A 25393-nucleotide genomic window follows, 5' to 3' on the forward strand; every position below is an offset into this window, starting at 1 on the left:
AGTCGTTCATGAAGATGAAGAGCTAACTAATTTTAAAGTAGTTTCAGAGATCCAACAGCAAAAAGACATGCTTGGTAGAGATGATTCATGTTATGCCTTTATATTTGACAAAATATTTGGTACCTCAATTAATTTTAAAGCTACTCCAAAGTTCGAGCTATTAGAAGACTCTATACATGAAGATTTGATTTTATATATAAAAACTAATTATATGCAGATACTTAAAGCTGCTTAAGTCAAGGAATGTGAATAAAGCTAATGTTTTACTACTGATTTTATAGATGTGCAGATAATGGTCAATACTCCCGTAAGTAATAACTGTAACTAGTAACTTGATGCTTGTTGGCATAGGTTAGATGTCTTATAGAATCTCGGTATAGTGACCATGGAGTTAGTGCTAAGAGGAAGTGTTGGAGGAGATCATCGATCTTGACACGTGCATTGAAAAGTACGTGCCAGCCAAGAAGTTATTATTCGAATCAATAAAAGAGCTCTATTATTTAATTAGTTCTATAAGATATTGCATGTTGATATTACTACTGTATTATTGGCAATAGCTAGTGTGGCGTTTCACAATATCGACAAGTCCAACATTGCCGATACCTTGTAAGTTGTAACGAGGGGAAGTGTTGGAAGTCCATTGCTTATCCAACTTATATTAGGATTCTATCCTAGTTTTTTATTCCAATTCTAGTCGAGATAATTTATCTTTTAGTGCTACTCTACTTTAAGTTAGATTGAGCTTTAGTCTTAGTATATTTAAGTTTATTTTTTAGTTGGAGTGGAATAATGATGTTTTTATATTGCAGTAGAAGAGAGTTATGTGAAGAGTTAGTAGAGAATTTTTTTATGTGTATAAAGCCTCTTTCATGAGGCATTCTATAAGAGGGAGTCTAACTCATTATTTCGGCTTTTATTTTTCTAAATATATTTATTTCTCTTTCAATTTTTTTCCACTTATTTTTTTTCTCAAAATTCTCTGTATTTTTTTTTTTTTTTCGCATTTGGTCTTTATTCTGGATTTTAGGTTAGTGTGCCGTCATACGGGTATACTAAGAGCCACGGCAGGGGCATCTGGACAAACCCGCTATATAAGAACGCTGTATGGCCTCCTTGTGAAGCAATCCGTGTTGTTTCTCCTTTGTGTGCTCCATTAAAACAGTACCTCCTTTGTGTGAAGGAATGGGAGAGTCCTTCCTCGAGGAAAACAAGCCTGGCCTCGCCATGATGTTGGCGCAGTGCATCTACGCCGTCATGGCTCTCTCAGCCAAGGCTGCCTTCACCGAGGGCATGAACCCCATGGTCTTTGTTGTCTATAGGCAGGCCATGGCCACTCTCGTCGTGGCACCCACAACCATTCTAGCAAGACGGTACTCTCTCTCTCTCTCTCTCTCTCTCTCTCTCTCTCTCTCTCTCTTTCTCTCTCACTATTTTTCACCTATGGTTGTCCAGGGGGAATTTGAGTCAGATGAGCTTGGGCTTTAGAGCCTTTTGTTTGGTGTTTGTTGCTTCTCTTGTTGGGTAAGTGCTTAGTTTTCTGTTCGTCGATCTCCTCGTCAAAGGTACTTGAGATTAGCTGTTTATGTTTTCCTTGCGTTTTTTTCTTGAACAGTGCCACCCTCAACCAGTACTGCTATTATCAAGGGCTGAAGTTGGCATCTTCATCAATAGCCACGGCTATGACCAATCTAAACCCCGCACTTACGTTTGTGATGGCAGCCTCTATTGGGTAAGCCCTCCAATCTCTCACAATGCCTACTCCCTAAATTAACAATCTCTTCAGTAATCAGTGGTTTACCAAGAAAATAAAGAATAGATTAGGTTCCATTGCAGGCACCGATATGGCACCATAACATGGCCTTTAGTAATCAGTGGTTTGCCAAGAAAATAAAGAATAGATTAGGTTCCATTGCAGGCATCGATGGCACCATAACATGGCCTTTATGGACTTAGGCATGAGATGGATTTCGATTGCATGCATGGAATTTTTAACAAAACTTCAGCCCCTAATCGATATAGATTTCAATTTTCTTAATGATGCAACCTTTTTTTTGTTGTTGTTGATATGAAACCATGTTTCGTTCATCATGCAAAGGTTCTAGAACCTCAGGAGTGTTCCATGGCATTCTTGAATTAGTTTATGCATTTTCTAAATTAGTCAGCAGCTTGACTGGTCTATTTATTGGCGTCACATAAGTCGCTTGCACGATTTAATATGACGATCTTTATACAGTGCCAAGTGGATCCTACTAGGATGATATTGGTGGCAAACTGATCGACAAACAAAGGCTAACTTTCCATCGAGTGATGGCAACTAGAAGCCATCGTTGATCCACCTTGGGCTTGCAATGAGTGGACTAGGTCATGGCCAGCCTAACATGGGTCAATGAACTAGTTTATAAGTTTTTGCACGTCAGCAATGTTTGATAATGGGCACGCCCAATTAACCTTGTCAGCTGTTGCCTAATTAGCATGTACTATTTCAGAATTTTGCAATGGGGGGTCAAAATGGCTGAGCTTTCCTTAGGATAACAAGGGCACTGATTTAATGTCTTCCCACCAGCTAAGCACCACTTGAATGGCCGGTGTTCGTTCCCCTTGGGACCTAAATAATACAGTTAACAGCTTGGCACCGGCATGAAGCATGGCTGTCTTAAATTCTTTAAATCCCGCCAGCATCCTCGCCGTACCATCCCGTCCCATCTTTACAAGGAAAAGGGAGTTTTGAGATAGGAAAAAGGAAGAAAGAGAAAAAAAATCAAGGAAGGAAAGGAGAAGAAAAAGAAAAGAGAAGTGAGGAAAAAAAAAAGGACAGAAGGAAAAAAATAGGGGGAAAAAACAAAGAAGACAAAAGAAAAGAAACTAGCAGGGGAGAGATGGAGGGGACGTAGGCAGGGGATTTAAAACCTTACATCTGACGTAAGAAATAGTATTAGCATCCTGAATCATAAACATCTCATGACGCTTAACATTTTAATAGGTTAACCAGCTCGTAATGGAGATGAGAAATATCTAGCATCATCCTCAATCTTCTTATCACAAATAGATTAATCTTTAGATTTTCCAAAGCTGATATGCAAGCTTATACTGTTGTATATCATAAACATGCAACCCACTACAATAGTTCATTAATCCGAATGTTCCTTGCTCCTTCAGTTCTCCTTGATGTCCTGTACATATTAGATCATGAAGTTACTATGGAAGTTTAACATCGTTAACAAAATGCACTGTTTTTCATATGATTGACAGTTTAGAGAAGGTAAAATTACGGAGCTTTAGAAGCATGGCCAAGGTACTTGGGACTGTTATCTGCGTTGGAGGAGCGATGTCCATGGCATTTTTCAAAGGTCCAAGGCTTCTGAATGTTGGATATCAGAATTCTGGTCAAACATGGGTGATTGGCGGCCTCCTTCTCATCGGAAGCAGTTTTTGCTGGTCATTTTGGCTTATCTTGCAGGTAATAAAGCTCCCTGAAAGAACATTATTACTTCTTAAAATGTAAGAGATACTGATCTTTCATGGCTTTGCTCACAGGTGCCAATTTGTAAGTCATATCTTGACCCATTATCACTATCAGCTTGGATGTGCCTTTTATCGACCTTCCAATCAGCTATTCTCACATTTTACTTGGAACCAAACCTGAGTGCTTGGAAGATTCGTTCAATCTTCGAGCTTTTGTGTTGTTTATTTGCAGTAAGTTATTAACCATACACTGTTTCCAGTTTTTTATATTTACTGATTCATCCACTAAACATTCTAAAACCCACACAGGGAATTTTTGGATCGGGTGTCACCTTTTATCTCCAATCTTGGTGCATATCAGTAAGGGGGCCTCTCTATTCTGCAATGTTTAATCCACTCTGCGCCATCATTACTTCCATTTTGGCTTTCATAATCCTTAACGAGAGACTCCATATTGGAAGGTATATTTACCTTGCCTCACAAAAACATTGATAAGTCTTTAATGATTTATTAGAAATGTCTTTATTGGTTCAAGATTTGAAAATAACTTTATATATTAGCCACAGCTTGTCTAGAGCTAAGTCATTCCATTATTCTGTTTATAGTTAACAAACAGTACAAAGAAGAGTAACACAAGCTAGCAGATGAATCTAGTAGTTTATATCACTTTAAACTTGTTAATGAACTGTTCATCCACTAAAATCAGCTACATGTAGTTTTTCACCCAAATCAAATTAATTTGTTAAAAAAAGCAATGATTGTACCACAACAACCAAAGTAAAATAGAGAGAGTATGATTGCATCAACGCAAAACATGTAATGAGGGCATATGCCGTTTTACATACAGCAATGCAACTCATTTCCCTGCAACCAAACACATCATCTATCCATACCAAAGAAACACATTATCTACCAATGCAATGACAAAAGACTAAAACTTTATCTCTTGAGACAAAGCAAAATATCTTGAGGGTTTTCTGCATTTTTTTTGATGAAGAGAGCGTATTCCATTAAAATGTCGATATGTTCCCTGATTTCTGTAAAAGAAAAAAAATTACAGAAGATGATGCAAAAAACATGCTGTTTAGCAAGATAAAAGTAGTTAGTTTAACACCAAATTGTGGTTGCCTGATGTGAACTTTTCATTTGTAGCAGATTAACTAAAACATTAATCCATATATTCTAGCAACATAATTACTTGCTGACTAACAATATATGAACTTTTTTCAGCTTGATAGGTGCTGTTGCAGTTGTGGGTGGCTTGTATATAGTGTTATGGGGTAAAGCCAAGGATTTCGACACCAAGCGCAAGCCAGATATCAAAGATGATTCTTCAAAGATAACAATATCTACTGATGCACGATACAACAATTATGAAGTAGATGTCAAAGAACCTCTATTGGGTGAAAAACCAGATGATCTGGAAAGTCAGACTGAAAAGTGAGTCAGTTCGTTGTCATTAATGTCTGCCTATACAGGGATCGTACATCTTACAGTATGTGCCTACACAGGGATCGTACATCCATGTTCTCTTTTTTTGCCTTCAAGGAAGAAAATACTTGTGCTCGAAGCTGATTGCATACTTGCATGGAACATACAGGTTCCCCCCCCCCCCCCAACCCCAATCATCCCCCCCCCCCTCTCTCTCTCTCTCTCTCTCTCTCTCTCTCTTTCACACACATTTTTAAGGGCCTATGGACCAATACAACATATGCCTAGGTCGATAGGTCCATAGGTCAAGACTGACAGATGGACCTAGAACAACAATCCAAGAACAATGCACAAACCACATCAGATGTGTAACCGGCACCACTCACATGCAAAACTGTGCCATCCATGTAGCACAAACAGAAGCTTAGGTGCAGACATTCAAGAAATCCACCATGCCACCTAGTGCAAATACAAACAAGTACTGCCTCAAAAGGAGGTAGGTGTCATACCTACAAATTGCATGCTACATTTGTTTTACGCTGGTAATTACTGTAGCATAAGAAGAAGATCCATAATTGAAATCTCTAACCACTAAAATTTCCTCCAAAAACCATGTCAAGTTGGTCAAATTAAGATTTAAACCATTCAGCGCACAGATTTTGAAATGCTCCGCCCCCATATGGGCTAGATCTTCACAATCTGTTCCAAAACGTTCTCAGATGAGAGTCTATATGGTTCAATTGAATCAAAGTAGCTTGGGAACTAGCCATGAATGTGATTCAAACAAAAGATTTTAGTCTTGGAGTAAATGAAAAGAGACTGAAAATCATCTTTCTAAGAAAGTTGATGGGTCCATAGGTCAAGACTGTTAGATGGACCTAGAATGACAATCCAATAACAATGCACCGACCACATCCGATGCGTAACCGGCACCACTCACATGCAAAACTGTGCCATCCATGTAGCACAAACAAAAGCTTAGGTGCAGACATTCAAAATATCCACCATGCCACCTAGTGCAAATACATACAAGTACTGCCTCAAAAGGAGGTAGGTGCCATACCTACAAATTGTATGCTACATTTGTTTTATGCTGGTAATTATTGTAGCATAGGAATAAGATCCATACTTGAAATCTCTAACCACTAAAATTTCCTCTAAAAACCATGTCAAGTTGGCCAAATTAAGATTTAAACCATTCAGCTCACAGATTTGAAATGCTCCGCCCACCTATGGGCTAGATCTTCACAATCTGTTCCAAAATGTTCTCAGATGAGAGTCCATATGGTTCAATTGAATCAAAGTAGCTAGGGAACTAGCCATGAATGTGATTCAAACAAAAGATTTTAGTCTTGGAGTAAATGAAAAGAGACTGAAAATCATCTTTCTAAGAAAGTCGATGGGTCCATAGGTCAAGACTGTCAGATGGACCTAGAACAACAATCCAATAACAATGCACCGACCCCATCAGATGCATAACCGGCACCACTCACAAGCAAAACTGTGCCATCCATGTAGCACAAACAGAAGCTTAGGTGCAGACATTCAAAAAATCCACCATGCCACCTAGTGCAAATACAAACAAGTACTGCCTCAAAAGGAGGTAGGTGCCATACCTACAGATTGTATGCTACATTTGTTTTATGCTGGTAATTACTGTAGCGTAAGAAGAAGATCCATACTTGAAATCTCTAACCACTAAAACTTCCTCCAAAAACCATGTCAAGTTGGCCAAATTAAGATTTAAACCATTCAGCTCACAGATTTTGAAATGCTCCGCCCCCATATGGGCTAGATCTTCACAATCTGTTTCAAAATGTTCTCAGATGAGAGTCTATATGGTTCAATTGAATCAAAGTAGCTAGGGAACTAGCCATGAATGTGATTCAAACAAAAGAAAAGAGACTGAAAATCATCTTTCTAAGAAAGTAGATTTTACCTCCTTTATGCATTTATGGAATGCAAAACTGTTCCAAGGATCTGAAACATTAATATGAGACTTTGGAATGTCTAAGATTGTGCTGATAAGCTTTCTGGCATGCTCATTCCGATGGATGTAAAAGAAGAGCCATTTGTATCAACAGAATTCTAGTGCTTACAAAACTTGGTATGAATATTCTGTTGGTGGTATAATTTATTATGTAGAGGTGACAGTCTTGTAAGTAAGGACCACCGAACCGGTGTTGGTACGGTTCGGTACTGAACCGAAACCGGTATGGCTAGGGCGTGCCGGTTTCATACTAGCACGCCCTTTGTTTTTTGCTTTTCAAGAATATTTAATTGGTAATCACTCTTTTTGAAGTTTTTCAATGATTTTAAGTCTAATTTGATATTTTTTTTTGTGTTTTCTTGATATTTTTGATGTTTCTATGATCCCAGTTTAACCTAATGATGCATTTTATTATTTTAAAATTATATAAATCATAGAATAATTAGTGAGATGTTGCATGCTACAAGTAACAACAAAATATCCTCAATTCAAGTAGTGACGTGAAAAATATAAAATAATACAATAAGTTATATACATTTAAAGTACAACATACATACCGATATCTAAAATCGGGTCGACTAGCAATAGCTCTCTTAGATATCTAGATCATAAGCATAGTCAGTGTTACGCCCCAAATTCGGCCCGTGACACAGGCCGTGTTTTTGCAAACTTATGCGTACAATAACATGAAGCAACTTCAAAATTTTATATCAAAAGTAAACAATTTTATTCATGAATGTCATAAAATGTTTCATCAATAGGGATTGATACAGAGCTTCTAAAAATTTTAACATTTCATATTCAATTATCCCCATAACCCTGAAGTATGTCAAGCTTCTTGCTCTTAGCAACCCTATTTATCTATAAGAAGATAAATGAAGTGGTGCGACCTATATGGCTCAGTAAGTAACCATGCACAATCTTACCGGATCAAGCATATGTACTTCATGCCAATGCATTAATTTGAGAAATTAGCAGTTATAACAAAGTAGGCATTTCATATAGCATATATTCAAATCGATCATAAAGCAATGGATGCCCTATCATACAAGTTCATAAAGATGAATATGCATCATAAAACATTGCCATTATTCCATGCTTTGAAATCCGTACTCTTAGATGGTAGTGCAACTATGGCTGCTCTTATTCCCATGGCAAGGCCTTTACCAACTACTATTATCCGTTGGTAGGATCGTATGCTGAGTTACTATTATCCACTGGCGGGGGTCATATGCCGAGTTACTATTACCCACTGGCGGAGGTCTTACATAGCAATCCGATAGTTCTTAAAATGTTTTTCATAAATCTTACTTCATAAGTACATTGAAAGATGAATAATGGAATCATAATGTGTAAAATCCATGATCATGTTGTACACTTCATTTTCCATGCAATTTTCTATATCATCATAAATCATGTGTACACTATAAAGTAATCATGATGGATGCCATTCAGCCAAAATCATGCAACACTTGCTACATATGCTTGATCCTAATTTTTGAGAAGCATAATTAGGAATATACAATTTCATATTCAAATAGTTTCATATATTTCAAAACAATAAGATTATGTCAGGGTCACTTACCTCAATTCGGTTACAAAATCCTAGATTTAGATGACAATTCTCCAACACCTAGCAATATCATAAACAATCAAATTATTAATATTTGCTCCTTCCATTTCTTATTTATTTATTTAACCTTTATTCTACCTCTTCTACTACTTTTCTACTTTTAATTATTATATTTTATTTCTATATATTCACACTCTACTCTTAATTAAAATCCTTTACAGCCCACCTAAAGGACTCAATTTCTGGTTCAAGCCCATGGCCTAATTCAGTCACTGGGCTCATTTTATTCAGGCCCATGGCCTGATTCAGTTACTGGGCTCATTTTTTTATTCATGCCCATGGCCTAATTCAGTTACTGGGCTCATTTTTATTCAGGCCCATGGTCTGATTTAATTTTGGTTCAGGCCCAATAACTTAAACAATTGATTTATAACCAGGCCCATGGTTCCATGGTCTAGTGATTAAGACCTTAGACTCTAAATCCAGTAACCCAAGTTCAATTTCAGTGGACCCTTATTATCATAGCCCACAAAGCCCACAATATTCACAAGCCCATAAGACTTCCTTCAAAACTGATTGCCTGGCCCATGAAACTTCCTCTTCTTCATCCAAACCCGACCGCTTGGCCCTTTTGTTCCTCCTTCCCTTCATCCCTAATCTCCCCAAACCCCACCCGAGGTGGTGGCTGCCCACCTGGCCATGGAGGCACGACTAGCCCACCACCAGCATGATCATCCTCCTCTTTGACCATGAGAGCTGGCTGGTGGGCTCTTCCCATGAATTGGAAGATAGGATCTAGGGTTAGGGTTTGAAGAGGAGATCGAGAGGAAGGGATGACCGAGAGGGGAAGGAAGATCTCTGGTCATCCGATCTAGAGGCCACCGTCACCAGCCTCTCTTCTCTCCGACAACCCCAGGAGAAAGCAAACCGGTTCCATCCCATGTGAACCGGATTTGCTTGGGCAGACGACTCCTCCCATGGATCGGGAGGTAGGGCCTATGATTTAAGGTTTGCTTGAAAGGGAAAAACATGATCGGGTGGAAGGAGATCCACGGCATGGACCGGCTATGATCATTGCCCGATCGAGTTGGTGTCGTGATCAAGAGCCCACCACAGGTTAGATCCTCCCCCTTCCCTCCTCTTCATCTTCTTCCTCCTCTTCTCTTTTGTTTTATTTCCTTCTTTCTCTGTTTTTTTAATCTCATAGCTAAACTAGATCTAAGCTAAATAGAGTGTAAATCATGAAGAGAGCAAGGGATCAAGGGTTTACCTAGCTCCAAGGAGGAGCCAAGAAGCCTCTTCCAGCAGCTTGGTCACTTCCTCTGGCTGCTCGGGGCCTCCTACTCTGACAGCTCGGCGGCGGATCCGAATGGTCTGCTGCCGCTAAGAGAAAAGAAGAGAGGAAGGCGGTAAGGGTGGAAGTGCCTCTGAGGGATCTTCTAAGGCTTTTATAGCCTTCTTTGGGGGAAAAGGAAGTGGAGGAATTGGGCGTAACTGCGGTTGTTAGGTGGTTATAACCGCCTAAACAGCTGGCGGTCGCCGCTCCTTCCCGAAGATACACGTTTTGGGTCTCTAGATGGGCCACCGACTATGGTCCAGGTCGGCCCATCTGGGCCTAATAGTTACATTCTTTCCTCCTTAAAAAAGAATTTCATCCTCAAAATTTACATACTTGAGTTTGCAAAAAGCTGTGGATACCTCGTACGCATTTCGTCTCCAAGTTTTCAAATTGCCTCCCTTTCAAAATGGTTATTTCACTAAATTTTCACATAGAAAATGGTACGCCGTCTCAAGACCTGCTCCTTGCGATCAATGATGCGTAGAGGAAACTCTTCACAAGTCAGATCCTTTTCAACCTGTAATGGCTCATACTCTACTACATGACTAGACTTTGTAATGTACTTCTGTAGTAGAGAAATATGGAAGACATTATGTACACTAGATAGCTCTGGTGGCAAAGCTAATCTATATGCAATCTCTCCTACTTTGTTCAGAATCTCAAAGGGGCCAATGTAGCGAGGACTTAGCTTACTGTGTCTTCCAAATCTCATAACACCTTTCGAGGGTGAAACCTTCAAGAAAACAAAGTCATCCTATTGGAATTCCAATTATCTTCTTCTTTTGTCTGCCCAACTATTCTGTCTGTCCTGAGCTGCCTTGAGCCTTTTCCTGATCAGTAAAATCTTCTCTCAGGTAACTTGCACTTAGGACACAACAATTTTTCTCTCCAACATCATCCCAATGTACAGGAGATCTGCACTTTCTTCCTCACAAAGCTTCATAAGGTGCCATCTAGATGCTAGAATGATAGCTGTTATTATAAGCAAATTCTACCAGGGCTATATGAACATCCTAGCAACCTCCTAGATCAACTGTACATGATCTCAACATATCCTCCATGTCTGAATTGTCCGCTTTGACTGGCCATTAGTTTGAGGATGATAAGCAGTACTGAGCCTCAATTCAGTTCCCATAGCATTCTGAAAACTCCTCCAAAATCTATATACAAATCGTGGGTCTCAATCAGATATAATGCTAACCGGTATGCCATGTAGGCGCATGACTTCATCAATATATCTTAGTGCTAGCTTTTCAACAGGAGTGCCAACCCTAAAGGGTAAGAAGTGAGTTGACTCTGTGAGACAATCAACGATCACCCACACTGCATCATTCTTCTTAGCTGTCCTGGGAAGTCCAATAACAAAATCCATAGTGATATGTTCCCACTTCCATTCTGGTATCTCCAGTAGCTCCAACAAACCTGCAGGCCTCTGATGTTTGGCTTTCACCTGCTGGCATACTAGGCACCGAGCCACAAAATTGGCTATTTCTCCTTTCATACCATTCCACCAAAAATGCTTCCTTAGATCTCTATATATTTTTGTGCTACCGGGATGAATAGAGATGCGGGACTAGTGAGCTTCCTCCATAATTTTTCTTTTCAATTCAGCATCATTTGGTACACAATCTGCTACCAAATCGAAGAGTACCATCCTGATAAATTCTGAGCTTGGGTCGTAACCCTCTTTCCACATCCTCTTTTAAGCTGACTTAAGTAGGCATCAGTCTGTTGGACAATCTTGATTCTCTCAAGCAATGTCGGTAGCACCATCAGACTAGCCAGCATACCACCAGCACTCATAGCAGTCACCTTGACTGCATCATATTAAGATCTTTTACAATTTGCTTTTGAATGGTGAGTAAAGCAGTGGTGCCTACCATCCTGGTGAATTCTAAGCTCGGGTCGTAATCCTCTTTCCACATCCTTTTTAAGTTGACCTAAGTAGGCATCAGTCTATTGGGCAGTCTTGAGTCTCTCAAGCAATGTCGGTACCACCATCAGACTAGCCAGCATACCACCAGCACTCATAGCAGTCACCTTGATCTGCATCATATTGAGATCTTTTACAATTTGCTTTTGAGTGGTGAGTAAAGCAGTGGTGCCTACCGTTGACTTTCTACTAAGAGCATCAACCACCACATTAGCCTTTCCTGGATGATATTTTATACTTAGGTCATAATCTTTCAGCAGTTCAAGCCATCTCCTCTGCCTCATATTAAGCTCCTTTTGTGCAAATATGTATTTTAAGCTTTTATGATTAGTGAAGACTTCACATGCCTCTCCATATAGATAGTGCCACCAAATCTTTAGAGCAAATATTACCGTTGTTAATTCCAAATCATGTGTTGGATAGTTTTGCTCATAGGGCTTCAACTGTCTAGAGGCATATGTCACCACCTTGTCATTTTGCATCAATACACAGCCCAACCCTTTCTTGGAGGCATCACTATAAATAGTGAAATTTTCAAAACTAGATGGTAGGGTGGAAATAGGAGCTGATACTAGTCTCCGCTTCAACTTTGGAAACTCTGCTCACATTCCTCACTCTATTCATACTTTGCTCGTTTCTGAGTCAAAAGAGTGGCTATCCAAAAAAATCCTTCCAAAAATCTCCGGTAGTATCCAACCAAACCCAAGAAGCTCCTGATCTCAGTCACATTGGCAGGACGAGGCCAGTTCACCACTGCTTCAATCTTCTTTGGGTCCACTAAGATTCCATCCTTGGAGATCACATGCCCAAGGAAAGCAATGCTATCCAGCCAGAATTCACATTTGCTCAGCTTGGCATTTAACTTCTCCCGTAGATTCTGCAGCACTAACCTCAAATGATTTTCATACTCTTCCTTGCTCTTGGAATAGACCAGTATATCATCAATGAATACAATGACAAACTGATCCAGAAACTGCTTGAAGACTATTCATCAGGTCTATAAAGGCAGCTAGAGTATTGGTTAGTCCGAAAGATATAACCAAAAATTCATAATGACCATATCTGGTCCGAAATACTGTCTTGGGCACACCCTCGGCTTGGATTTTTAGTTGGTGATATCCAGACCGTAAATCTATCATTGAGAAGACTTGTGCACCTTGCAACTGGTCAAACAGATCATCAATTCGAGGCAAGGGATACTTATTCTTCACAGTTACTTTGTTCAGCTCTTTATAGTCAATATACAACCTCATGCTCCCATCCTTTACGAACAAGACAAGAGCTCCCCCGAGAGACACTAGGCCGGATGAATTTCTTCTCTAGGAGTTTCTGTAGTTGAACTTTCAATTTTCTGAGCTCTGCAGGGGCCATCCGGTAAGGAGGCTTGGATATTGGTCCAACTCCCGGTACGAGATCAATCTTGAAATCAATCTCCCGATCAGGAGGCAGCCTGAGTAGGTCACCAGGGAAAACATCTGAATATTCTCCCATAATAGGAATATCATCCAACCTTATTTCTGTTTGAATATTTACGACATAGGCTAGATAGGCCTAACACCCTTTTCTTAATGCATTGCGTGCACATAGCAGAAATAATATGTAAAATGGACTTACATTGCATGGGTGCATCGCCTTGATAGAAAAACTCCAGCTCTCCCGGTATCTGGAACACTACTCTCTTTCTGAAACAATCTATATGAGCATGATACTTGGACAGCCAATTCATCCCCAAAATGATGTCAAAATCTTGCATATCTAGCTGTATTAAGTTTGCAACTAACTCCCTTTCTCCTAACTAAATTATGCAGTTCTTGAATATAATGTCAGCAACTACCATTTTCTGAAGGGGTGTAGCATCATATAGTGGCTCTTCTAATTTCTCAGGTATGCAGTGTAAAGATCTAGAGAATTTGGCAGATACAAAAGAATGCATAGAGCCATAATCAAATAGTATAGATGCATTAACTAGATTGATGGGAATAGTATCTGTCACCATACTATCGCTAGCACTGACATCCTGTCGAGTCAATGCGAAGACCCGAGCAGTCCCCTTTTGCCTCTGATCTCCTGATCCAGTAGGTCCAGGGTCATTTCTCTTCTTCTGACAGTCATGTGCTATGTGTCCAAGCTATCCACAAATGAAACAGGCTCCCATCTTTTTAAGGCAAGGCTCACCATGTGACTTGCTGCAGTAGTTGCAAACTCCAAATTTCTTCTTTTTGGTTGCATTACCCCCAAAATTTCTTGGCCTAACATTCTGACTCTCAGTCACCCTGGGTCTTCAAATCACCTCTTTCTTTTTCTACTATAATCAGTTCAGCTTCCACCTTCAGAACCCTTTCCAATACATCCCTATAATCTGTGAAAATCTGCGCAAACAACTGGGATCGAATCCCGTATCTCAAACCCTACTCGGAACGGTAGGCCTTGCTCCTCTCGAACTTCATCATCTAAGGACAGAACCGGCCCAACTCATTAAATTTGTTGGCATATTCCAGCACAGTCATGTTATCTGCCTGCCTCAAAGATAAGAATTCATTTTCTTTAGACATTCTGACTGACTCCGGAAAATACTGATCATAAAATATTCCCTTGAATTCCTCCCATGTCAGTGGCTCATCATCACTCTCGAATGCAGCTTTCATGGTCGTCCACCAAAACTCTACATTCCCTTTTAGCATAGGAATAACCAATCTGACCACCTCATCGGGGTACTGTAGAGCATCGAACATCTTCTCTATCTTCCGAATCTAGGTTTCAGCAGCCAGAGGGTCCGCTCCACCATCAAACATAGGTGGGTTGAGCCTATGGAATCGCTTATAGGACTTCATAGACGGTGTAGGTCGGGAGGTAGCCTGCATCTGCTGCTACTGCTAAAGGAGCTGGGCCACCACCCGGCATACACCAGCAATATCTACCTGGGTGGCTGCTGTGCTTGGAGCTTGCTCAGCTGGCCTGCCGGTCGCTCCTCGGATATTGCTTTAAAATTTTGCCAACCCCTTATTCTTGCTATCGTTCATTGTGACCTAACACAATATTAGTATAAATCAATCATTTTTTTATGATTAATAAAATTACTTCTTTCTTTTCAATTAAACAGATTCTAATTGAATGAGACTTAACTACCCAGTCCCTTTTTAAACTTAAGGTTTTTATTCATGATTAAACCTATTGCTTTGATATCACTAAATGTCACGGCCCAAATCCGGTCCGTGACACGGCCGTGTTATTGCAAACTTATGCGTACAATAACACGAAGCCACTTCAAAATTTCATATCAAAAGTGAACAATTTTATTCATGAATGTCAAAATGTTTCATCAATAAGGATTGATATAGAGCTTTTAAAAATTTTAACATTTCATATTCAATTATCCCCATAACCCTAAAGTATGTCAAGCTTCTTGCTCATAGCAACCCTATTTATCTGTAAGAACATAAATGAAGTGGTGTGAGCTATATAGCTCACTAAGTAACTATGCACAATCTTACCGGGTCAAGCATATGCACTTCATGCCAATGCATTAATTTAAAAAATTAGCAGTTATAACAAAATAGGCATTTCATATAGCATATATTCAAATCGATCATAAAGCAATGAATGCCCAATCATACAAGTTCATAAAGATGAATATGTATCATAAAACATTGCCATTATTCCATGCTTTGAAATCCATACTCTAAGATGGAAGTGCAGCTATGGCCACTCTTATTTCGACGGCAAGGCTTTTACCAACTACTATTATCCGTTGGCGGGGTCGTATGCCGAGTTACTGTTATCCACTGGCAGAGGTCATATGCCAAGTTACTATTATCTATTGGCGGGGGTCATATGCCGAGTTACTATTACCCACCAACGGAGGTCATATGCCGAGTTACTATTATCCACTGGCGGAGATCTTACATAGCAATCTGAGAGTTCTTCAATCATATCATGCTTTTCATAAATTTTACTTTATAAATATATTGAAAGATGAATAATGGCATCATAATGTGTAAAATCCATGATCATGTTGTACACTTCATTTTCCATGCAATTTTTTATATCATAAATCATGTGTACACTATATAGTAATCATGATGGATGTCATTTAGCCAAAATCATGCAACACTTGCTACATATGCTTGATCCTAATTTTTGAGAAGCATAATTAGTAATATACAATTTCATATTCAAATAGTTACATGTATTTGAAAACAATAAGATTATGTCAGGGTCACTTACCTCAATTCGGTTACAAAATCCTAGGTTTAGACGACAATTCTCCAACATCTAGCAATATCATAAACAATCAAATTATTGATTCTTATTTATTTATTTAACCTTTATTCTACCTCTTCTACTACTTTTCTACTTTTAATTATTATATTTTATTTCTATATATTCACACTCTACTCTTAATTAAAATCCTTTACAGCCTACCCAAAGGACTCAATTTTTGGTTCAAGCCCATGGCCTGATTCAATCACTGGGCTCATTTTATTTAGGCCCCTGGCCTGATTCAATTTCTGGATCAGACCTCTGGCCTGATTCAGTTACTAGGCTCTTTTTTTTATTTAGGCCCATGGCCTGATTCAGTTACTGGATTAGGCCACTGGCCTGATTCAGTTACTGGGCTCATTTTTATTTAGGCCTATGGCCTAATTCAATTTCTGGTTCAGGCCCAGTAACTTAAACAGTTGATTTGTAACCAGGCCCACGGTTCCATGGTCTAGTGATTAAGACCTTGGACTCTGAATCCAGTAACCCAAGTTCAATTTTGGTGGACCTTTATTATCATAGCCCACAAAGCCCACAATATTCACAAGCCCATAAGACTTCCTTCAAGACCGATTGCCTGGCCCATCAAACTTCCTCTTCTTCATCCAAACCCGACCGCTTGGCCCTTTCATTCCTCCTTCCCTTCATCCCTAATCTCCCCAAAGCCCACCCGAGGTGGTGGCTGCCCACCCGGCCATGAAGGCACAGCTAGCCCACCACCAGAATGACCATCCTCCTCTACGACCATAAGAGCCGGATGGTAGACTCTTCCCATGGATTGGAAGATAGGATCAAAGGTTAGGGTTTTGAAGGAAGAGGAGATCGAGAGGAAGGGATGACCGAGAGGAGAAGGAAGATCTCCGGTCATCCGATCTAGAGGCCACCGTCACCGGCCTCTCCTCTCTCCGACAACCCCAAGAAAAAGCAAACCGGTCCACCCCACGAGAACCGGATTTGCTTGGGCCAACGACTCCTATGGATCGGGAGGTAGGGCCTATGATTTAAGGTTTGATTGAAAGGGAAAAACATGATCGGGTGGAAGGAGATTATGGCATGGACCGGCTATGATCATTGACCGATCGAGTTGGGGTCGTGATCAAGAGCCGACCACAGGTTACATCCTCCCCCTTCCCTCCTCTTCATCTTCTTCCTCCTTTTCTTCTCTTTCGTTTTATTTCGTTCTTTGTCTATTTTTTTATCTCATGGCTAAACTAGATCTAAGCTAAACAGATCATAAATCATGAAGAGAGCAAGGGATCAAAGGTTTATCTAGCTCCAAGGAGGAGCCGAGAAGTCTCTTCCGGCAGCTTGGTCACTTCCTCCGGCAGCTCGGAGCCTCCTACTCCGACGGCTCGGCGACAGATCCGAGTGGTTTGCTGCAGTTGAGAGAAAGAAGAGAGGAAGGCGGTGAGAGGTGGAAGTGCCTCTGAGGGATCTTCTAAGGCTTTTATAGCCTTCTTCGGGGGAAAAGGAAGTGGAGGAAGTGGGGGTAACCGCAGCTGTTAGGCGGTTATAACCGCCTCAACAACTGGCGATCGTCGCTCCTCCTTTCTGAAGATATACATTTTGGGTCTCCAGATGGGCTGCCGACTATAGTCCAGATCGGCCCATCTGGGCCCAATAGTTATAGTCAGAAGGCACATCAACCCACTTCCTCTAACCAAGCGGCATTGTAGTCTTATACGTTCATCCCATAAGGAGCGCACGTAGGGTTATAAGCACTCTGGAATCTCTCGCTAAAGCTCTGTCTCTAAGAGGTGTCCTCTGGCTGATAATACGACTATGAAGGGGCCCATCCGAATATGCCGGCAGCAAAATCCGACCCATGAGATGCTCTGGGCTGTGGAGGATAGTAGCCACTGGAAGATGCCTCAGACGCACCATATCCATATTCGTATAGGTCATAGGCCATCTGTGGCTGCGGATAATAGGATCCAGTATACGATTCAAAACTTGATACATCTATGAATCCTACTCCCTGTGCGAAGTCATTTGCAACTGCATCGTGTCTTTTTGAATGACCTTGAGAAGCTCGTCTTCTATATGCAATCGCATCCTCGCAGGCTCTACCAGATCGTGCATCATGGTCTCTATCCTGTGTAGCATGTATAAACTGGAACTCACCAATGTATAGAAGATCACCCTGTAACTGTCTCATAAATAGTGGTCTCCTGTCATTCACTCCCTTCATGGCCAGCAGATCCATGACCACCAAAACTGTCATTGTTGCTGCTCTAAAACTCCTCAACACTCTCCATTAGGGCTGCAGATATCTTTTATTTTTTTTGGTGTGCTGAGTAGCTGTCTCCTTATCCTTCATGCCTTTCTCTACTTAGCTATATCGTCCTTCTGATCGAGTCAATCGGATAGCGTAGTTGCCATGTCTAAGCATCTTCAATCATATCTCTGAGAGGATATCTCGGACAATGAGTCATGCGGTGACTGACTCCTTGTGGCTGTGGCTGATCAGCTATAAAAATGCGTGAAATATTGCGCTCAGCCCATTGCCCTACATCGACCCTAGCCTCACTGGCTACGAAACTGGCCGGTCGTGCAGGCAATCTTGGCTCGTCAAGCTCCGGCTCTTGCTGCTGACCCACAAACCATCTTATCATAGGATCATCCTCATCATCAACAAAAGCACTATATATCATATCTGTATACTTGAGCTTCACTTTCTTCTGCATGCACTTTAGCCTCAATCTCAGATTGTAGTGAACATATACAAGGTCGTTGAGGTGCTTCTGTGTCAAAAAGTTTCTTTGCTTGTTGTGGATGAGAGCGAACGTAAACCAGTTACGCTCACAGCCACTCGAAGAAACCATTTGGAAGAGGATCCGGATAGCTACTCGTTTAAAATTTTTCGCGGACAGCCCAAAATGAATCCACCATTTAGTTGCAAAAGCATCGAAGAAAAATAGATATACGATAGTACCATATCAGTAACCATCTAATGTCAGGTAAATATCTTCCTAATGTGTAACATACCTAGATTCATACTTTTCTTACTTACGATAGCTGCTCGCTATCGAAAGCTGTCGTTGTCCTCTCTAAATAATTTGGTCCGTGAGAAAAAATCGTGTTGTACTATGTTAATATAGAAGATACCAGTTAACTTACACATGTCACTTAAGTTAAATTACCTCTTCTAGATATAGGGCCGCGACTTCTAGATCAAGCTCCTTATAAATGACATTACATGGAGCGACCAGAAGTTCATCATCCATACTAATTTCAGTTATGTTGTACTGGAACCGAGAGTTTCATGTTGTATGCTACACATAGAGGAGATCGTCTTAGTAAAATTATACAAGTACAGGAGCAGTCTAATTTTTAATGTTCTTGCTTACCTGCTAAATGCAAATTCCTACCTATTTGGTAGTCCCATCGCCGCTCAATGATGCCAATGTACTCCTGGGCATGGGCTGGATTTGCATCCATGATCTAACCCTTTGCCCTCTCCATCATATGATATAGGAAGCCCATCTGGGGGTACCTCTTGCTATCCACAGCTCGAAGCACTTCATATAATGGTCTAACAGCCTTCACTATCGCAGTGGCCCGCTTTAAGAATGTCTACCTCGTCACCAAATCTTCGGCACTGCTCTCTTCAATGTCGTATTAGGCATAACTAGTTTTCTGCCACTCAGGACTAACAAACATCTGACGTAGGGCTGCTTTCTTTTCAAGAAGGCTAAGTGCAACGTATTTGGTAGCAAACCGTGTGACTTCTGATCTTAGAATCTCTCTCCTGCATACCTCTTCACCCAGATATGGTTATAAATATACCTGGTGATAGTTTGGGCTGTCTTCACTGTCTGTTGCATTCTACGAATCTTCGCAATGCTTATCAACATGAGGTCGATATAATATGTAGCATATGGGGTCCAAAAAATATGTGGTCGCCGCTCCATCAAGATCTCTCCGACAGCCTTATATTGTGGCCTATTATCAGTGATTACCTGCACGACATTTTTCTCTCCTACTTAATCAATCACCTCCTCCATAAATTTAAGGATGAATGTGGCGTCGTGCACCTGATCAGAAGCATCAACCGAGTTATTAAAGAAAGTCTTCGTATCACAATATGTCAGAAAGTTGATGCTCCGCCTGGTAGGACCGATCCAACCATCACATTACAATTAGTCCATATGTGGGCTACTTGCTCTTGTAGGAGGCAATCTATTTCTCTAGCCCCTTATTACTGTCAAAAAATTCACCGTAGATGTCCTTCGAATTTGGAGGATTTACACCAAAACTGGCAGCCTGTATAGCGAAAATGCAAATCTGTAGTACGTATTGTCTACCACATTTACTGAAATGTAGCTAACATGAAACTAGGATCCAATAGCTTGCCACATATCCTTCTTATCCTTCTTCAGCATTGAGTCAATCATCTGCTGCTTTAAATCTCTGCTGGAAAAGGTACGTAGATTTAAATCATGGATTGCTGCTCCTAGTGAAATCTCTTTGGATGACTTTTTTTTGCTATCAGAAGCTCCAGCATAGATGCAATCCAGCCACCACCTCTGCTGACGACCTTTCCAATCGAGGAGGTCCTCGTAAACTCTGGATCTGCCCTGCTACTCGTAGAACCGAAGCCCGACTCAATACGAGGGCCCAAATTGAGCCCTATACCTAGCTACCTCATCTAGCTATCACTGATCATTCAGGCTTGTCTACATGGAGCCTAAATCCATGCCTCGTCATCTAGAGCGGACGTCTTCTCTGACTTCTTGGAGTGATAGAAAGGTAGCTCTGCCACTCGGCGATCCACCTCTGCCTTCTTGGCAACCTTCTCCTTCGCTGCTGTGAAATCAACGAAATACTCCAACTGTCGAACCTCCTATGAGCATTTCCGACATATAGATACTCATGGTAACCACCAGCTAAGTGCTGTTTCAACCTGGTTACCTCTCCTCTCTTGAACTTTGTGTTGCACCAGTTGTACTGTTAATGGTTCCGTTCCGAGAGCATTTGCCGATGCACCCAGCCAATATCACGCTCTGGATCCTTCTTTTTTCTTGATAGCTCCATTTCTGCAAATTTATCGAGTACGCTAGTTTATCAATTATTTAAAATTAGCAAAATTTAATACGACGATGATAATTTTTTACCTCAAAAAATACATCTGATTTATCTAATACATAACCCTCATTATTTATTTATTTATTTACATATTTTTAATAATTTTTAATTTTAAAAAATATTTATATATCATAAATTTAGAAAAATATGATTTCTACCTCAGAAATACTTCTGAATTATGTAATACGTACTGCTAATTTTCATAAGTTTTGGTATTAATTATATATTTTAAATTATTTTTTATATTTAAAATTAATTTTTAAATATTAATATTTCAAAAATTAATTTTAGCTTAGATTCATGTAGAACTCAACAATGGATGCTCCATATTTTTTTTAGGCCATCGAACATGCATAAAAAGCTACTTATTTTTTTATTTTTTTCAAATTTAGGCCTAGGCTACTATGCACATGATCGCATCACAACTCAAATGGATGGACACCAAATTTTTATAGAGAGTAGCTTGTATGTCCCTAAATACGTTTCTTATTTTTTAAAAAATATCTTTTTTAATCCAAAAATATATTTTTTAATTTTTAAAAATATATATAATCCAAAATTAAAAAATTTTATATCATCGTGTACATCGTCCATGGATCTAAAAACATATAAAAAATCAAGTCCAAATAAAAAAAATTTGGCATGATCTCTTATTTTATAATTTTTGAGCTATTTTTTCAGCCAAAAAAAAGAAAGAAGATAGGAGATAGAAAGCACACCTTATTTAGCCTAGACTCTTCCTTCTGATAGCCTAAATCGGAGCCTATGTCAAATTCCATTGGGAAGGCCGAGACGCCTTCAATGGCTTTTAAAGGCATCTTGCGGCTACCGTGGCATTATTGCCATAGTGGCGACAATAATCCCACAGTGCCACTATGGCAATAATGTCATAGTGCCTACAGTTAATCCGGTTCGAAACCGGGTTGACTCGGTGGGAACCAATTGGTTCGCACCGGGTCGGCATCGAACCGGCCGATTCCGGTCGGTTACGGCCCAAAAAGAACCAGTTCTGGCCGGTCCCTTCGCACCCAATTTTGCATCGGGCTACAAGCCAGAACCGAATTTAAATGGCGAACCGACCCGGTTTTGCACTTGATCAGTTCGATACTACCTAAACTGGGCGGTCGGCCCGATTCAGCAAACCTTGCTTGTAAGCCTTGATGACCCAGGCAATGTAGTCCAGAGTAGAAAATTATGTGATACAAACTCATTATAAATGCTCGACATGATTTCTTGTTAGTGCGATAATATACTAAAAGGTGAAGCATGACCCTTAACCACTTCCACTATGTTACGACTTCCACTATGTTTTCATTCATAGCATCGCCCATGAATGTCCCTTGATACCTCACAACCTAGTAGCTAGAGCAGAAAGTGTACTTTAGAGAAAAGATGAATAGTAGAACCTATGTCACTTCACCACTTGGAGTCATTGGATTAATGACCCACAAGCTGCATCATATGAGCGATGTTGTGGCCAGCCCATGAATTTGATTACGTATTGGCAACACTTAAAGTCACCTTCTTGGCAGGGGCTGTCAATCATAAAGGCTGAAGTAATGGTATTTCTTCTTGAAATTAGTTTAGAAAAGTAACTAAGTATCTCCACCACAAATTTTGTAATTAGAAAATCAGTTTAGCCCATTAAAGTAGTATTCTGAGTGGAGTCATAACATAAATTTCTATATCAAATTCACAACACAGTCAAATCGATGCACATTTGAGTAGCAAATAAAAAAACAAAGAATATAGCAAATTCTTTTCAATCTACTTGAATCTTATAGAGATCTATTTAAATTTAAGATTTGAATCATGATTTAAAAGATTCTTATAAGAATACAGTAGACTAGTTGAACTTGCATGAATAAAGGGTCAAGTAGGATTTTTCAACAAAGGACATAATTTGCAAATTCCAATAGGTCCATGGGCACCGGGAAGGTTCTACAAAATGTTTAGATGGTTAACCAACATCTAAGAATCTGACCCCATCTGATTCTGCCTGTAGCATAAAGAGATTCAGATTTCAATTTTGGGTATTTGTCTGGCTTCAATCCATCTACTACAGTTGTACTAGGAATCTGAGTCCTCTGTAGCAGCCTCTAACCTTTCAGGATCTACCATAATGCTAGCTGTGTAGAAGCATTACCATGCATAAAATCCTTTAAGTATGTCACGGTAAGAAGGTACATTGGTCTCTAGAAGGAAAAAATGACCTATTTCACTATCTACCTAATTCCTTCGAAACTACTATGTTCCTATAGTTTCCACAGAGTTGCCTCTCTGTAAGAAAGAACCTTCATCTGTAGTACAAAAGATACAAGTTCCTTAACTAGGCTCTTTTGTCAAAATCTAAATCATATTGGGTACACTATCTTGTGGTGCTCATAAAATACTAAACTCAAACTTCTCTCAAATATGGATAGATAGGATGATTCTAGTTTGCACTAGTGACCTGCATATGCAATGCAGGTTAAGGTGCACTCAAAGGAGTGGAGCTCCTGGGCTAGAGGCACACCACCCAGAGTTCATATTATAGTAGTAGGGGTTTACTTGGAAGATTACTACTACAAGTGATTTACCAAGATACAAATACCATTTAGCTATGCTGATTCCGGATACCAATCCCCTTCTATGTATGTTAATTGACCATAACATGGATCGCTAAACACACATCCCGTATGCCCATTGCTGAAGCATGCACACTGACCTAAGTCTTCAACACCCTCTACTATTTCTTTGAGGGACAACACCCTCTACTCATTTAGCCAGACCCATAAAGCATTGATTTTTTTTTAAAAAAAAAAAAGAGTTGTCAGTAAGATTGTCGGAGTAATGGGCACCAATATCAAGCAAGAAACCTAGTGATACCAAACAGCATTGTAGAAAAGACTCCTTGCAACTGTATTATATAAACTAGTAAAGATATAACCAATATAGTGCTCCTAGCCAATATAACATTGAAGGTATGAAAGATCGAGCAACAGATATAACCTAAATGGACCAGCGATCGGCAAAGGGAATGTACAGTTAACGATTCAAAAACTAATATTCAAAAGTCAAAAACCTGTCAGCCCTTTAAGAGTATCCTTTCCATCCAGGGTGAGCACTCTGATGCAAGGTGTAGCATCCAAAAGAAAATATGACAATGAGGTAGACGAGGAAAATGGTGGTGTTCCTTGCTGCCTCCTTCCAGTCATACTTGATACTCGCAACAGTTTCGGCCTTGCAAGACTGACAGTCATAACAGAGGATGGAAGGATCATTTTTCCAGGTACTGCAGTCAGTGTTGTTCAAAGTGGTGTTGGTTGGGTTAGTCCAGACGGTGACACTCTGGAAGACGAATCCACATTCTGTGGGTGGAAGGCAGCATCCAGACTGAAGAAAGAAAAGCAGAGGAGGATGCAGAAATGCAATTAAAATAAGTCTGCCTTGAGAAACTTCAACAACATAGTATGTACGAAAAACATTGAGTAGACCAGAGTATTGCAAATCACAGTCAGTCTACATAATTATTCATGGATCACTGAGATGATAAATTTTCTTTTTAGATAAACAGGAAAGAAGATAGCCTAGAGATTCTAAATAAAGACCAAAAATCTTTAATTAGATAAAATAAGGAAACAAAGCTAAAAAGATAGCTAACACACATTATATTAAAAAAACTAAGAAAATCACAAGTGCAGGTGCTCAAGTACATGTAAGGCATGCCTTATATACTCAATTCAACTAAGCCTTCATCCCACACTAGTTGGGATCGGGTAATGTAGAGCACACGTTATAAAATACTGAATAAAGAAGGGAATGCCCTTTATTTAAAAAACAAAGTGGTTTTCTATTTGGGAAATAGATGCAGTAACCACTCACGAAGCCGTGCCCAGGGGGATGGTGAAAAGGGTGGGGAGGGGTGAGCGGGTGCATTGAGATTCATGTTTTGGGTGTATGTCATAGGGGAATTTCGTCGAACGGTTACCGGATTACTGACATGGCTGATTCTGGAGTTGGGCCGTCGGCGACGCCGGTGTCGAGGAAGCCCGGCGGACCCAGCAACATTTCTCCTAGGAGTGCGGCGAAGCGTTCGTCGTGGGCGGAGGTGGCAAAAGGCGTGACGAAGGCCAAGCCTACCGGTATGGACCAGTCACCATATCTCTCCCCGTGAGCTGGAAGTGGTGCAGAGCCGGTTCACCGAGGTGGTGGAGGTGCCGGAAGAGGAGCTTGAGGGTACGCGGTCGGACTGGAGGAACACCACGATCCTGGTGAGGAGCTTAAGGAGGAGCATTCCGGTGAATTGGGTGGCTAAGGAAATCTGGCGGGCCGGGA

General features: G+C 40.3%; 2 protein-coding genes across 4 annotated transcripts in view; one reads left to right on the top strand and one right to left on the bottom strand.

The window, feature by feature from the left end:
• The first annotated feature begins 1118 nt into the window (after positions 1–1118).
• On the top strand, positions 1119–24249 carry LOC120105375 (WAT1-related protein At4g30420-like). Of its 2 annotated transcripts, XM_039117745.1 has the most exons (9): positions 1119–1370; positions 1453–1521; positions 1613–1729; positions 3250–3457; positions 3535–3693; positions 3772–3923; positions 4693–4902; positions 4974–5062; positions 24175–24249. In XM_039117745.1, the coding sequence occupies exons 1-8, from the start codon at positions 1183–1185 to the stop codon at positions 5035–5037; spliced, it is 1167 nt and encodes a 388-aa protein (XP_038973673.1). In that variant the 5' UTR covers positions 1119–1182; the 3' UTR covers positions 5038–5062; positions 24175–24249. The 2 variants fall into 2 exon arrangements, with proteins under 2 accessions (XP_038973673.1, XP_038973674.1); XM_039117746.1 differs by lacking the exon at positions 24175–24249 and having other exon boundaries at positions 4974–5063.
• LOC103698274 (tetraspanin-8-like) overlaps positions 4091–25393 on the bottom strand; it is a 28934-nt gene continuing 7631 nt past the window's right edge. Inside the window, exons 2-3 of one of the 2 annotated variants that reach the window (XM_039117748.1) lie at positions 24141–24451; positions 4091–4499 (exon numbers count right to left, since the gene is read on the bottom strand). In XM_039117748.1, the coding sequence (XP_038973676.1) occupies positions 24152–24451 (300 nt within the window). In that variant the 3' untranslated portion in view covers positions 4091–4499; positions 24141–24151. Of the gene's footprint in view, positions 4500–23953; positions 24452–25393 lie in introns of those variants that run through there. The other variant, XM_039117747.1, reaches the window with a different exon arrangement.

This window comes from Phoenix dactylifera, unplaced genomic scaffold (assembly GCF_009389715.1).
Source record: "Phoenix dactylifera cultivar Barhee BC4 unplaced genomic scaffold, palm_55x_up_171113_PBpolish2nd_filt_p 000270F, whole genome shotgun sequence".
NCBI lineage: Eukaryota > Viridiplantae > Streptophyta > Magnoliopsida > Arecales > Arecaceae > Phoenix > Phoenix dactylifera.

Bases quoted from the DNA above. Each gene is read 5' to 3' on its own strand.
- LOC120105375 (XM_039117745.1), top strand. From the start codon at position 1,183: ATGGGAGAGTCCTTCCTCGAGGAAAACAAGCCTGGCCTCGCCATGATG. The intron at 1,522-1,612 runs GTAAGTGCTTAG...TTTCTTGAACAG, and splicing joins TTTGTTGCTTCTCTTGTTGG to TGCCACCCTCAACCAGTACT. The intron at 3,924-4,692 runs GTATATTTACCT...AACTTTTTTCAG, and splicing joins GAGAGACTCCATATTGGAAG to CTTGATAGGTGCTGTTGCAG.